Source organism: Gadus morhua, chromosome 14 (genome assembly GCF_902167405.1).
Source record: "Gadus morhua chromosome 14, gadMor3.0, whole genome shotgun sequence".
NCBI lineage: Eukaryota > Metazoa > Chordata > Actinopteri > Gadiformes > Gadidae > Gadus > Gadus morhua.
Genome location: NC_044061.1, coordinates 17,042,765 through 17,056,654, shown reverse-complemented (window position 1 = coordinate 17,056,654; position 13,890 = coordinate 17,042,765). Strand labels below are relative to the sequence as shown.

General features: G+C 41.0%; 1 protein-coding gene across 1 annotated transcript; it reads right to left on the bottom strand.

Moving 5' to 3' along the window:
- Positions 1-350: 350 nt before the first annotated feature.
- ddias (DNA damage-induced apoptosis suppressor) lies at positions 351-7,094 on the bottom strand. The gene is made up of 5 exons (XM_030377266.1): positions 6,782-7,094; positions 6,370-6,531; positions 5,990-6,092; positions 5,247-5,590; positions 351-4,827 (listed from the first exon to the last, which is right to left on the bottom strand). Exons 1-5 carry the CDS (start codon positions 6,901-6,903, stop codon positions 3,087-3,089), a joined length of 2,472 nt encoding a protein of 823 aa, XP_030233126.1. The 5' UTR covers positions 6,904-7,094; the 3' UTR covers positions 351-3,086.
- Positions 7,095-13,890: the final 6,796 nt, after the last annotated feature.

The following is a 13,890-nucleotide window of genomic DNA, read 5'->3' as shown; positions in this document are numbered from 1 at the left end:
TTAGACTAGATGTATGTATAAGGTGATAACCTTATAGAAACAGCTAGTTTACCTGTATATACAATACAGCTTATAACCTTATTCATACATCTAGTCTAACTGTATATACATGTCAGCGTTTATTTACATTCAATATCAACGTTTTTAGATAAGTATATATCAACGTATAGTTTTGAACTGCTCGTGGGGCTTTTCATTGCTCTTTTGTTGTTTTGAGGGAATATAATGGGGGTAGGCTATAGGCCTACTCTGTTTAAGAAATGAGCAAAATATGTATTTAATGTTTCACAAACGTGGAACAATTAGCTAAATTTCATTCTGAATCCGGCCCCGCCCCCTCGGTTCTCAAGCACTTTTTTACGACCTATGGCCATCATTTATTTTTCTTTGACATGGACGCATATATACTGGATGTTACACATGAACATATTATATTCACACAATATTCTTAATAGCCCAGACATGATTGATTCTTGGTTCCTGTCGTAGGAACTTCACGATGGGAAGTACAGATCAGGTAGCTTAAGAGTTTATGAGTTCTATGTAAGGTGTAATTTACAGAAACTTATTTTATTACCTTAATAGTGCACATGACAATTTCACCGGTGGAGATACATGAATCTGTATTGAAAGTGTTGCCGTTTTGGACTCGCGGAGCTCTACATCTAAATAATATAATATTTAAATAGGTATCTATATGATATATTAAATATAATATCCCAGCCAAAAGCTGTGTGAGCCTCCAGATGATTATAATGAATTAAAGACTGCGTCGGGTACTCAAGACGTCTCTGGTACTTCCACAACAAGTAAAGACTCGCAGTGGGGGTTATCTCGGCCAGAGTCCTGCACGGGTTCGGGTACCCGACGGGTGACTCACACAATTTGGATGAAACGAGCCTTCTCCAGTGATTGATAGGTTATTCTGTCAACTAAAACCGTCCTCAGTGGATGATGTGCTAAAGCACCACGCCAAACACCAGCAAGTGTAATTCTCCGGCGTTCAATCGAATGTTTTCCTTCGGTCGCGGGTCGGGCGTCTGTATCAATTTATATTGGCTCGGGTAGGGTGCGGAATGTTATTCATGGGTATGGGCGGGTGCGGGTTTGTAAAATAAGATCCGTATATTGATTCTTGGTCATGTCGGAGAAGGAATTGGGGGAAGAAACATTGGCTTTGTCTGTCTGAAGTCCAGATGTACCCCGACTTCAGATTGATGTGAAGGACCAGAACCGTCAGAGAACCTAACGCAGTCGTTTATTCATAATATCATCCAGAGGCGCGCACAGCTTTGGCCGTGATATTATATATTACTAGAGTTTTTGCGTGAGCAACACGTGTGCTCAACATCTAGTTATAAATAAACCCATAGCAATAATGTGACAACCCCAGTCAATAATGTAAAAAATTTCTGAGCATAATATAATAACATTTTGCCATTCATCTTAAAACGTATACTGTCCGTTCACCACAAATTCATCGAACGGTGAATGGTTCGACAGATTCATCAAACCATTCAGCGAACAAAAGGCAACAGACTGATTATCATTTAGGGGGCCACTCAATGACATGCAGAAGCGTCATCAACACGCCCACTGAAGTGGTGTGAGAAATACAGACTTTCTACTCCTCATTCACGTATAAGGCAATTTGCATTTCCTACAGAGAAAATGCTACCTCAGGGGTAGTATTATTCAGGAGATTTTCAAGGTACAAATGATACGTTGTTCACACATACGGCCCATCAGGAGAATATCCGGACGAGAGTTTATGGTAGCAGGGGTAATTGTTCAATGGAAAGGGTAGTATATTATGCATGCAAATCAATTATGAAATAGCTTTTACTGTTATTCAGGGCAGAAAGTGCATTGACATTTTAAAATGCAAGGCAACTACTATTGGTTAGTTGAAAATATCAATCATCATTGAGATTAAACATCTCTTCCAGTGTCCTGACCAAGACAGACAGCAGTAGCCTACCGTCACACATAGCATGCACACAAAGCATAAGGAAATGAAAACTAAAACAGTCCGGAGGGGGGAAGGGGGATATCAATATCGCAAGACATTTCGGGAGGCTCAAGTAGGAGAGTAATATTAAGTTTCAGCAACAAAGTGTAGTCTTGTGGTGGACTCTATAGACATTATTCACCATACTGTGTTATTGACATGTTTTGTTTTTTTGTTATACGGACACTGACTCTTTAAGATCATGTCACTTGTGTCTTGATATGCAGGTCGGCGCGATGTTTGAATTTAAAGTTTTCTTTGTTGCGATTGTTTGCCATAAAGCACTGTAGGCGCTTTGGTGAGGCTGTGATGAAGTTCATTATTTATTTGACCGTGTCTAGACAGTTACAATCATCCCTGACAGTGCACAATCGCCAAGTGAGAGTGTGGTTTCTGCAGTGAGCGTAGACTGCTGCAGGAAAATGTGCTGCGATGCGTGCCTGGACGCTGCGCGCTTTCCCGCTTACATTACCAGGACCATCACAAGGCGTGATGGTCGGCTCTGCGATTGGGGGGGGGGGGGGGGGGGGGGTGCTGATCATGTGAGAGAAGGTTATGCAGTCGCATTAAACACCTTGAAAGATGGTACGATCTACGAGAGAGACGCAGAGGAACTTCCTTACAAGGCTTTTGTCGGGATAAAAAACATGTGGCCATGTGTGAAAACGGTCGAAATTGATTACGCTTGCTTCATACAGTAAGGAGAAAATGATTATGCGTGCTTCATAACGTAATAGGTGAACCAAAATGTTATACATTGTAACATTATAGGCAAAATGTTATGATATTATGCGCTCAGAAATGTGTACATTATCGACTGGGGTTTCCACATTATAGCTATATGGGTTTAATTACAACCAGAGTCGGAAACTCTAGTTTGGATAACAGCTCATAAAACGTTTTTAAACAATTTTAGAAAATGATATGTTCGACAAGGGTTGTGGTATTACATGTCCATAGACAACACGGCGGAGGATAATCATCAAATTTCATTAAATGCTAATAAGAATAATAATTTGTGACAAGCAATTAAGCAACAAATCTTTCCACCACATATCTGTTCATAAATGTCTTCCTAATGGAATGAGTCCGCAAACAAATCTCCGGACAAATCAAACTCCTGGTCCTCATTAAAAAGAAAGTGATGTAAGCTTCCATCCTTCCTCATACCTTCAGCTGACCTCCCCCAGGTCTTAGACTCCACAGCGTTCGTCTGTGTTCCAGATATCTCCGATGATGGAGTCTGTCTGATACAGCCGTCAGCATTCTCTCCCTGTCCGGCACTCACAGGAAAGGACATTTCACCAATTAAGGGAGTCACAACCATGTCATCATCATTGTCGACGCACAAAACCGAGATGGACACGTCTTTGAAACACTTTAGACCCAAAGCTGCATGGCATTGAAGATTCAGGATCTGCCTGCTAGTCAGATTGTGGTTAGCTCTGTTCAGATTCCTCAACCTTCTGCGTGATATCAGGTTGAGGTTGTGGTTCCTCTTTGTGGGCGTCTTACTGGTACCAGGGTGCAGCCCCAGAAGTGGCTGGGTTCTGCTGTGGCTGGCGGGGAAGCGGTTTGACGCGCTACACCCAGTTGGTGGAGGTGTGGTAATGATAACGCGAGGGAGGAAAGGGGGCTGCCTGTCTGGCTTTAAGCAGCCCAGCCTTCTAGACCCTGCACTGGTCTGGTGTACAGCAGCAGATCCAGACCCTGTATGAACATGGATCCTTAAGGGCGTGGACTGCGAGGGGGGGATGAAGTCCAGCGGAACAGGTTCACTTCCATGGATGATGCTACCTAATGTGGTTTGATTCCGTAGTGGTGGAAATTGGTTGGAGTCGCTGGCCCGATACCTGCTGCAACCTACTCCATGTTTATTGGATCTGAATAAATAATGGTGCGCTGGCAGCGTCTTGGTCTCCAGATTTTGGTCAGATCGAGCGGTACTTTCAGGGCTATCTAAGCTAGACGTGTTTTCGTCTGTGTTGAGTGTCTGGGAGTCAGAGTGCGTGACGATAATTTGTCCGTTGGCAGGTCCTCCCACTTTCTGGTCGAGCATCTCCGTTGCCAAGGTGACCAAGGCCATGGGGTCACTGAACAGGTCTGCAGAGCAGTTGTATATATCATCAGTAATGTCTCCATCACACGCTTGTGCCGGGCCATCCACACATAATCCCTGGCATCCCATTGGGTCAAAACTCACAGGAGGAGAACATCCACCACACATCGGAGTTCCTTTCGTGCCCACCACCTTGTTCACTAGCCTGGCTGACTTGTGCATGGCGTCACATGCACAGCTTGGAGCGCACGTTTTGCTGACATCAGCGAGCGTCATCCTGCTGGAATGGAGGGCGGAACCGTAACTATTTCTGTCACAATCAGTACTGGCAGTTCTGCTTTCAGACCATTTTTCCTGACACACAATGAACGCCTCCAGGCTCTCTGAGTAGGCCATATCGTCCTCCCAGGCCTGGGGATCACATTCAAGCACATCAACTGGCTGGTTCTCTGGCGGGGAGCCGCGGTAGGGGAGGGGTCTTGGACAGGTGGGTGGGATGGGGGCGATGCTAGGAACCTCTGCAGCGGACGGTGACCACAGGGTGCATTTGAAGGAATGGTTGATACTAAAGCGTCTCTTATTGCTTGAGTGAAGAGCGGTGGCTGGTGCTCTCTGGGAATCTGCCGGCCTCTCATTGGCTCGTCGGTGGTGGTGGTGTAGCGGTCTGCCGTCGTGCTCATTGCCTTCATCCTGCTGAGTGTCCTGTTCCGCTGAAGAGGTCACCACCCCTATCGACCGTTGCCAAGGAGAGTCGGGGCTGAAAACAGAGCCATGGCAGATTAATCTGGTGGTAGGAAGGGGGCAATCATACAAAGTATGACATCATAGAAGGGAGCTCTGACGATATTAAAATGCAAAAAATATGATTTTTTCCATAAATATCTATCCATCTACTCCATTTTGCATGAAAATTACTTTAGCACACGAAACCCATCATTATCCATCCAGCCACATCATACCCTATTTGTCTGTTTGACCTTAAAGCTACCAGGTTTGATCCCCACTGTTGTTGATTACCCCTACCTATTAATGAACTGTAACAAAAATAAGTTGAAAGGATATAAAGCTAATAAGCAGACGCCTATGATAGTCAAGACTGACCTTAACAGAAAAAGAGTATCACGTTGAATCAGCCTGTATCGTAGTGTAGCTAAAACAATGTAAGGCGGAAATTACCTGGACAGGGAGCAGGAGAGGAGAGGGGAGTGTGGCGGGGTGCTCAAGCCTGCCCTGCCAGGAGACTTAAGAGGTAGCACAAGAGGAGCGGCTGGTTTGAAGGCCTTACTAGAGCCAGGGGAGCGCAGGGCCCCGGCCCTCGGCTGCAGGGCCCCGGCCCTCGGCTGCAGGGCCCCGGCCCTCTGCTGCAGGGCATGGTAGTAGCGCAGCACGGAGCACCCTTCCCCCCCACCCGCCGGAGTTGGGTGGATCTGGGTGGCAATGAACTGGGCAGGGCCCGCAGTTGTCCCCACTGTCACACCACTGGAGCCATCGAACCATGGGCCATGATCTGTGTCTTTTACCTATAGGGGGCAGGTTAAGAGCTCAGTGAATTACATACAGATAGGATGTCCTTTTGACTAGAATAACTGCTTAAAGTATATCTTATTGTCTACCCTAAAATTATAAACTAACCCTGTAGTCATTTAACAATGAACTAATTGAGAATCCATTCTTGGATTCCAATATGGATATAGCTACACACAACAAAAAATACAATAGAACTGCATTGCCTGGTTGTGATGTCAAATTATCTAGTAGTATGAATGTACTGTACAGTAGTGGAATACCTATGGCAGCTCAGCACACACTAGAAAGGAATATTTTATTGACTAATGGAACAATTGTATGAATATAGGTAATAAACTCATTATCAATCAATGTCGATGTAATTACAATCAGAACAACACAAGACTCTGCACCTTTATCCCAAAAGTTAAATGTCTGCCAATGAAGCAGTCCTCGACCGCCTGCTTAAGTAGCGGTGCTCTAGTTGCTGCTTCAACCGGTTCTTCTTCCATCAACCTGCAGAGGACAAACATGGCCCACGTCTTAACACAACCTGGTGACATCTTCTCAACGCATATCGTGTCAAAAATGAGATAGCACTATTAATCCCAGACAGGAAATATGGGTGCCACAGCAGTAAGTACAGGGTGTGAATAAGAAATAAAACAAAATATATTTCTATATTAGTAAGAGTAATACAAATGTAAAAATTATATCATGTATATATTTGATACTTAAACACTACCATAGAGATATCATAATTTCAAATGCAAATGTATAACAAGTAGCCTACCTTTGCAGGCCGCTGGCGTGAATACCAAAGAATGGGTCCAGACATGTTCCAAACACAGTAACCCCAAATATAGACGTCTGCCTAGCGACTTTCAAAGAGAGACGGTATCTGTAGCCCACCTGGGCTTTTGGACAATTATAGCCACACTTGGAGCATGCACATCTGTGAGACGGAGAAGGGAGACTTAATAGACAACATGGCCTCATTGTATTGGTCTACCGTCTACTCTACTGTATTGGTATGCTGATGGTTCTGAAAGTATCACAATTTGAAAATCTAAAATGTGTCAAATATGTGTTTTAAATTCATTCAATCATAGACAATTTATATTTTTCTAAACGCATACGATATGGGTGGCGGTTTAAATTACGTTTACCACAAACACATGTTTAATTATTCACTGCCAATTTACATTTTGTAGTCCTGTAGTTGTACGTCTATCCTTGAGTAACAGTTGTTGCAGAATGGATAAACAACACTTCCTTCTTGAACACTTAACACAGCACAGTCCAGCAGAGCCCGTCTAACTGCCATTGAAACGGGAAAGCGTGTTTTGTGAGTCTGATGAATCAATATAAGTGGCCGGGTCTTCTGAGAAACACATAAAAAATTTCGTAAAGTCCATTAAAGTAGACAGATGTGATTACTTTTAAATGCGCTGAACTGGACTTTCATAAAAAGCGCCCTCTAAAGAGTTCCACCAAAAAAACAGTCCGAAGTGGAACATGCAAAGATAGGGCGTTCCGGATATTCCTCTTCAATGACAACCTTTTATTAGTATCTGTGGATACATGCTGTGTTTCTAGGGCTCCTTATTATTAGTCTTTGTTTAACTTTATTAAATTGTCGTCATTAACGACAGTTGATGTGAGTACTGGCAGACCATACGGAATCGTGGTCAATTAAGTTTCCTGGTTCTGGGTTTTCAATCGTCAAACTGTAAACTCCCACAAGCAGCCACTAGAGGGTGCGGGGTGTTGCCACGCATTTTCCAAAAGGGTACCACGCGTTTGGAGGGGCCGAGCCGGGATATTTGATAATAAGTAGCCAGGCATGGCATCGCAAGACGAAATGCAAACCAGACATTTCCGATAAAATGTTCGGGACAGATTTCGGATTGCATAAAAAAAAGGCTGATTTGTACTGATTGATGCGATTTTATGTAATTTACAATACTACTTCAGAATGAGCCAGGGCCTGGGAGGAACTACGTTAGCACATCGAGGCCATCCACCAAGCTTGCAGTTTTGGGTCAATAGCTCCAGAATTGATTTCACATTGTCAATTTCAACACATGGCAATGTGTTGAAATAAGCTCTAATGCTCAAAAACGAATTTAAACTGCATTTTCGCTTGACCCGTAACTCGGATTCACTCCGAATTGCTTGGGGACAATCAGTGGCGGATTTATCCAATTGGGGGCCCAAGGCGAAGTTATGTATGGGGCCCACCTCATCCGATATTTAAAATAAATAAATGTACAGACTGAATGGTGGATAGGCAGGTAAAGCTAATCTACGCAGAAGTAAAGGTTGGAGAAGAGAAAAGAAACCTTCTCCTTTAAACCCTGCATACACTTCTTTACTCCAAAATGAATATGGAAAGCAGAGAACACACAAAGTGTAGCACTACACAAACTAATAGTCACGACGAAACCCAAAAGAGAAGGTTTCAGATAACACCTGTCTTTGCCAAAATGCCAGGAAAACCAGGACTGTTTTTTTAAGATCAAATCAATATCAATTTAGCCAGCAGGACATTTAGTTGGGGTAAACCCCCACAAACAGTCATATACTTAGAAAAACATCGCAAACAGCCATATACAAATGATTTACTTTGTACGGGTGAGTGAGGTTGCAATAGGCATTGCGCTTGAGATTGACATTTCAATCATTCTACAAACAAACCTATGTACGAGATACTGGATATTGTAAGTGAATTGACATTAAAGTTGAGATTGAACATTTCAAACATCCTAAGAACAAACCTATGTACGAGAGAGAGAGAGAGCCTATGAGAGAGAAAAGATAGATTGTTCTCCACATCACACGCTTCTGACACAGAGTCCTACTTATTGATGTCTTCTCACAGGTCTTCACCTAGCACCACTTCACAGCTAAATGTAAAAAAAATAAAAGGTTTTTTTTTGAGGTTGGTTGAGGGCCCCTCTACTATGGTGGCCCCAAGCGGCTGCCTACCTATGCCTCTATATTAAGACCGCCATTGGGGACAATTATCTCATTGTCCCCGACTTATGTGCCCCCGCGAATGGGGGGAAATGGTGGTCGCTGCACAGTGTGTCAGAAAGATGTTTTTGTTAGTTTCTTCAGTAAAGTGGCCTACACAATATAATGTAGGCACGATCTATGACGGTGGTGAGATTTGGCAGGTGTTGTTTCTGCCTTTACAGGGAATATGTGGTCGTTCTAAAATATTTTTAAATCGTTTTATCCAATATTGTCATAGCATCATAGACGTTAAACCAACAAACTATCTGTGATTTCTACCACCGATAACTTAAGTTGACCATCATTAGTGTGCCTATGCGGGTGCAGAATTAACACTATTGTTACTGTAATCTTCATTATTATAATTCTTCTGTACGTATTTTGGACCACTTCTTGTTATTGTACCTACAGAAACCATTTAAATAACAAAATGTCTAACTTCAACAAATATCACTTCTCAACATAAAAGGTGCAAAAAAAACTTTCTTGTCAGCTCTTTTTCAACACCTTCAATACTCCTAAAATGCTGTCAACACCCCACATATTGCTTAAAGAGACAGTGAACCAAAACCGTTATTTTCTTTAAAAGTGGTTATATGTCTTCTATGATCGTCACCATGGTAATCTATGTAATTTCGTCAATGTTGGATGTACAAGGTCATCTTTATTTAATTTCGTCTTTATCTTTATTTGATGCTCACCTACAATAGCAATAACCAAAGTTTAAACAAATATTTCAGTGCAGTATGTTTCAAAACAACCAATACTGGAGTGTTTTATGCTAATGTATACGTGGGCGACTGACTACAGTGTGAACTGAGATTCTAAAAAAGCAGTTAAGCTTTTGTGGAGTTAAAATTCAAGTTTAACATGACTTAAATTTTAAGTCATGTTAAACTTGTCCATGCAAGAACAAAAAAACGACCGTCAGCTATGATTTCCTTTGTTATCAGAAATCCTTCAGACTCCTGGGAGAGAGACCAATAAGGGATGTTTTACAACAGCGGTGCTCTGGTCAGATAACTCCGGGATGTTCTACCATAGTGGTGCTCTGGATGGACCAATCAGGGCTGTTCGACCACAATGGTGCTCTGGATGGACCAATCAGGGCTGTTCTACCATAGTGGTGCTCTGGTCAGCACGCCTCTCCAGCAGTGGGAATCTGCCACCTGCAACATATAATATAATGTTACATATACTCATAGTATACAGAATATATAAAAAAATTAAATATATATACAGTAATGTAAGAAGGTATAACCTGCATTCTCTTGTGAAGGAACCTCAATTTCTGTCCCAAAGACTCAATTTCCTGATGATGTTAGAATAAAGAAATAGGGAAGTTCATCACAGAGGTTCATCTTGGCTGTTAGTCAAAGTAGAGGCCCATTAATCAAGAATGAATGAATAAATGTATATTCAATACCTGATTGAGTTTCTCGTTGTGTCTGAGTTTGATATCAGGTAGAAGGTCTTCTAGTCTCTGGATCTTCAGGGGAACAAGGGTCAGTTAATAATACTTTATATAAAAAAAGGATATAACAAGAATAATAAGAAGGAATATTAATAATTATAATAACTAGACACAGAACACAGGCAAACCCAAAAATCTGTAGAGGGTTCTGAAAAATCTTGGTTGCTAAACTAAGAAAAAAAGCCCTTCCACGAGAAACGTTCAAGAAATTCCCTAAACCTACCTAAATTCAAAATATTGAAGAAGCTATCAAAGTCATTCCCCCCTTTCACATATTAACAAATATTATATAATCTTGGTAATCATACCTTTCTGTCAATAGACTGCAGTCTGTTCTTCAAGCTCTTGTTGATCACATTATTGCAGATGGTTCTGGGTTTGGGACACACTAATAACACACACACAGAACCACGACGTCCCCATAAGTAACACCAGACACATTTTCTAAGGAGAACGTGTGTGGTTGTATGAGCCAACTCGTCATATGTGTTATTTTGAATATGACGAGTCAATAACAACGGTGTGGCTTGCTTTGCAACCACCTGATAATATTAACTAGATACAAAGTAGCAATAGTGTGGCTTGCTCTTCAGATTAGTTTGTTTGTTCTGAGCTACTGTAGAAACATGGCGATACAACATGGTGTGCTTCCTGGAAGAGGACCCATTCCCTTTGTAAATATTTTTTTTATTGTATTGGATTTATGTTTATCAAACACTTTTTACCAAGTCCGTCCCACTAGATGTCACTTATTTCTACATTTTACACCTTTAATAAAAGTTGACATTTCAGTAAAGTGTGCAAATGCTGTTATTATAAAATACAATAATGCACCACAAAGCAGACTCTACATTTGTAGTTTTTAGGAAGTACTACTGATGTTGAAATTCAGTTTTACCATGTTGGAAGATCTTGACCACTTCCAGCACATATGGCCTAAAATAAGGAAAACAACAACTATGTTAATGTTTACGTAAATCGACAACATCACAACTCTTAAGAGTTAATGTTGTATTTAAGGATGTTAAGAGATTCTCACGTGTGTTTGCTGTTAGGAAGGATGGAACAATTTAAAGGCATCAGACATCCATTTTGGTTTCTGATCTTAAAAGACAATGACTAAAAATAAATATCTAAAAACAAAACCTATTGATTTGTTGTTTGTATTGCTTGTTTGGACGTTATTATACCTTTAATATGGCATTGTCAGGGTTCAACCCAAAGGCAGTGGAAACAATCTAAACGATAGAAAACCATTAAAAAAAAAATGCAAACGTTATATCAAACAAACCAAACAGGCACGTGCCCACACACGCACACGCAGATACACACACACACACACACACACACACACACACACACACACACACACACACACACACACACACACACACACTCTACCTTTTTAACCACAGCAGCATCCACTCCTTCTAGAATTGGTACTTCATGTAGATTCCATAGTCTATCATCTAAAACAACATAAATATACGAGTTAAGCACAAAATAGCCCTCCCATAACAAGTAGGCTCATATAAAACCGATACATATTATTAATCCCACCTCAAAGTCAGTGGCAGCGGTTGCTTCCCGTTGACTTGGTGGTAAGGCATGTTATAATAATGTTGAATGTTATCTGCATTCAGGGATACGAAAATAATCCATTGCACTGGTTTCTGTTTACAAAGACAGGCGAGTTGCTATGGGAGCACTTGCATAAATAAATACATGCCAACTCGCCACACGCAGGTTTCCTATGCAGAAACACCGCAAGATGTAATCCTTACATTATGGTTACTTACGCCTATGTCAACACTGCAAACTATACCCACCGTTTTTTTCCAGCCTCTTCAGTGCAATCCAGATATTTGAAGGGCGCTTATTTACATAGGAGATGCGAGACATCATAAGCGCGTCTTCAAACGGGCTAGAATACTGTGGATTTAATAGAGAAGGTTGCTCTCCGTTTGAGGATTGGAATTAACGATTTCCGGCCCCTTTCCCCGAAAAGTAAAAGCCTTGTTAATGACAATATCTGGAAATTGTAAAACATTAATTAAAAATAGCAAAGGCCTAATATATCAATAGGCCTATATGTGTAGGTCTGATAATACAATAAACCATTTCTTACTTCGTTTAGGCTGTAGCTCAAATCATCATAAAAAGAGTATAAAATAAAGAATACATTATGCCGTTTTAGGACTATTTAATAATGAAAAGATGGCCCTAAACCATGTAAGGATTTATAGGTTAGCAACATGATTTTAAGATCAATTCTCTGACCTACAGAAAGCCAATGTAATGATTTAAGAATTGGTGTAATGTGTTCAAATTTTTTGGTCTTTGTTAGAACTCTAGCAGCAGCATTCTGAACAAGCTGAATTTTCCTTAGTTTTTTTGGGAGACCTGTAAGGAGACCATTGCAGTAATCAAGCTTACTGGTGATAAAGGCATGTACACGTTTTTGTAAGTCTTCATGGGCATGAGCCCTCTAATTCTTGCTACATTTTTAATATGCAGATTTTTTAACAGATTTGATATGACTGTTGAAATGTAAATCTGACTCCATGATAACCCCTAGATTTCTGGCTTTGATTGAGGTTTCCAGGGACAGAGTGAAGGTGTTGGGTTACTTTAAGCCTTTCCGTTTTAGCACCAAATACAATTATCTCGGTTTTGTCCTCATTTAGTTGAAGGAAATAGTGATGTTATTACACAACAGCTGATAGGACATTTGGATTGGGCACGAGGTAGATACGTGATTGGAAACACATCCTGAAATCACACGCCAATGAAATTTCGCTTAGGTCATATAAAAAATATTGGAATATTGATTTTCGTCTAGGTCTGAATTTCATTGTGTTTGGGTCCTGATCCGGAGTGGAGTCCGCCAATTGAGTACCCCATAAACCCCACCCTAAACCCACTCTTCTATGCTCAGTTCCGACCCTGGTGCAGGCCATCAGGCTCATCGTCACAATGAGGATCTGGTAGGATGGCTCGGCACAGACCAAAGTCCTTAAGTCCAGTGGTACCAAGGCCACACTGCCTCCACATTATACTGGGGATACTTATGGAAGATGTCTCTGACATTCTGACATGTTATTGGAAGTTTTAGCAACTCATTTCACAGATTGTCCAAAAAATAACACGCATACAGGGTAATAAAGTAACTGTGAAAAATGTATGTATGAATGCATTGTATTGAAATGACACTGAAATATCTAAAAGCAAATCAAATGATAAATCATAATTATATATCTATACACTTGCTCATTGGAGTTACTGTATCCCAGTCATGAATACTTAGAATCCCACATTTCATGCCCCACCTGGTCTTGGCAAACTAGGAACCACTGACCTATTTTATAACAATTAATACGCATTGGATATATGACTCCTATGTCTCATGTTATTAAACCAATCTGGAGATTATATTCATTTAACTTCAGTTGTGATGCATTTTCTATGTGCTTTAGGTTATAGGCTGCTTTCTAGATTTGTATTACAAGAATTTGAATTTAGAAAGGATCATAAAAACTTTACATTATGATAAAAGCGTACTCTCAGAATTCAGCGAGAAAATATAGTTAAAGTCTTAAATTAAAGTATATAACTCCGCTTTAGAAACTCATTAGAAATGTTTGCTCCATACATTTACATTAAGGGCATTCAGCAGACGCTTTTATCCAAAGCTACTTACAACCATCAATACACACAGCGAAGGCGGAGTCGGCCATGCAGGGCGACAGCCAGCTCGTATGGGGCATTTAGGGTTAGGTGCTCAGCTTTCATGAGATTTGTTAGTAATAAAAGACATTA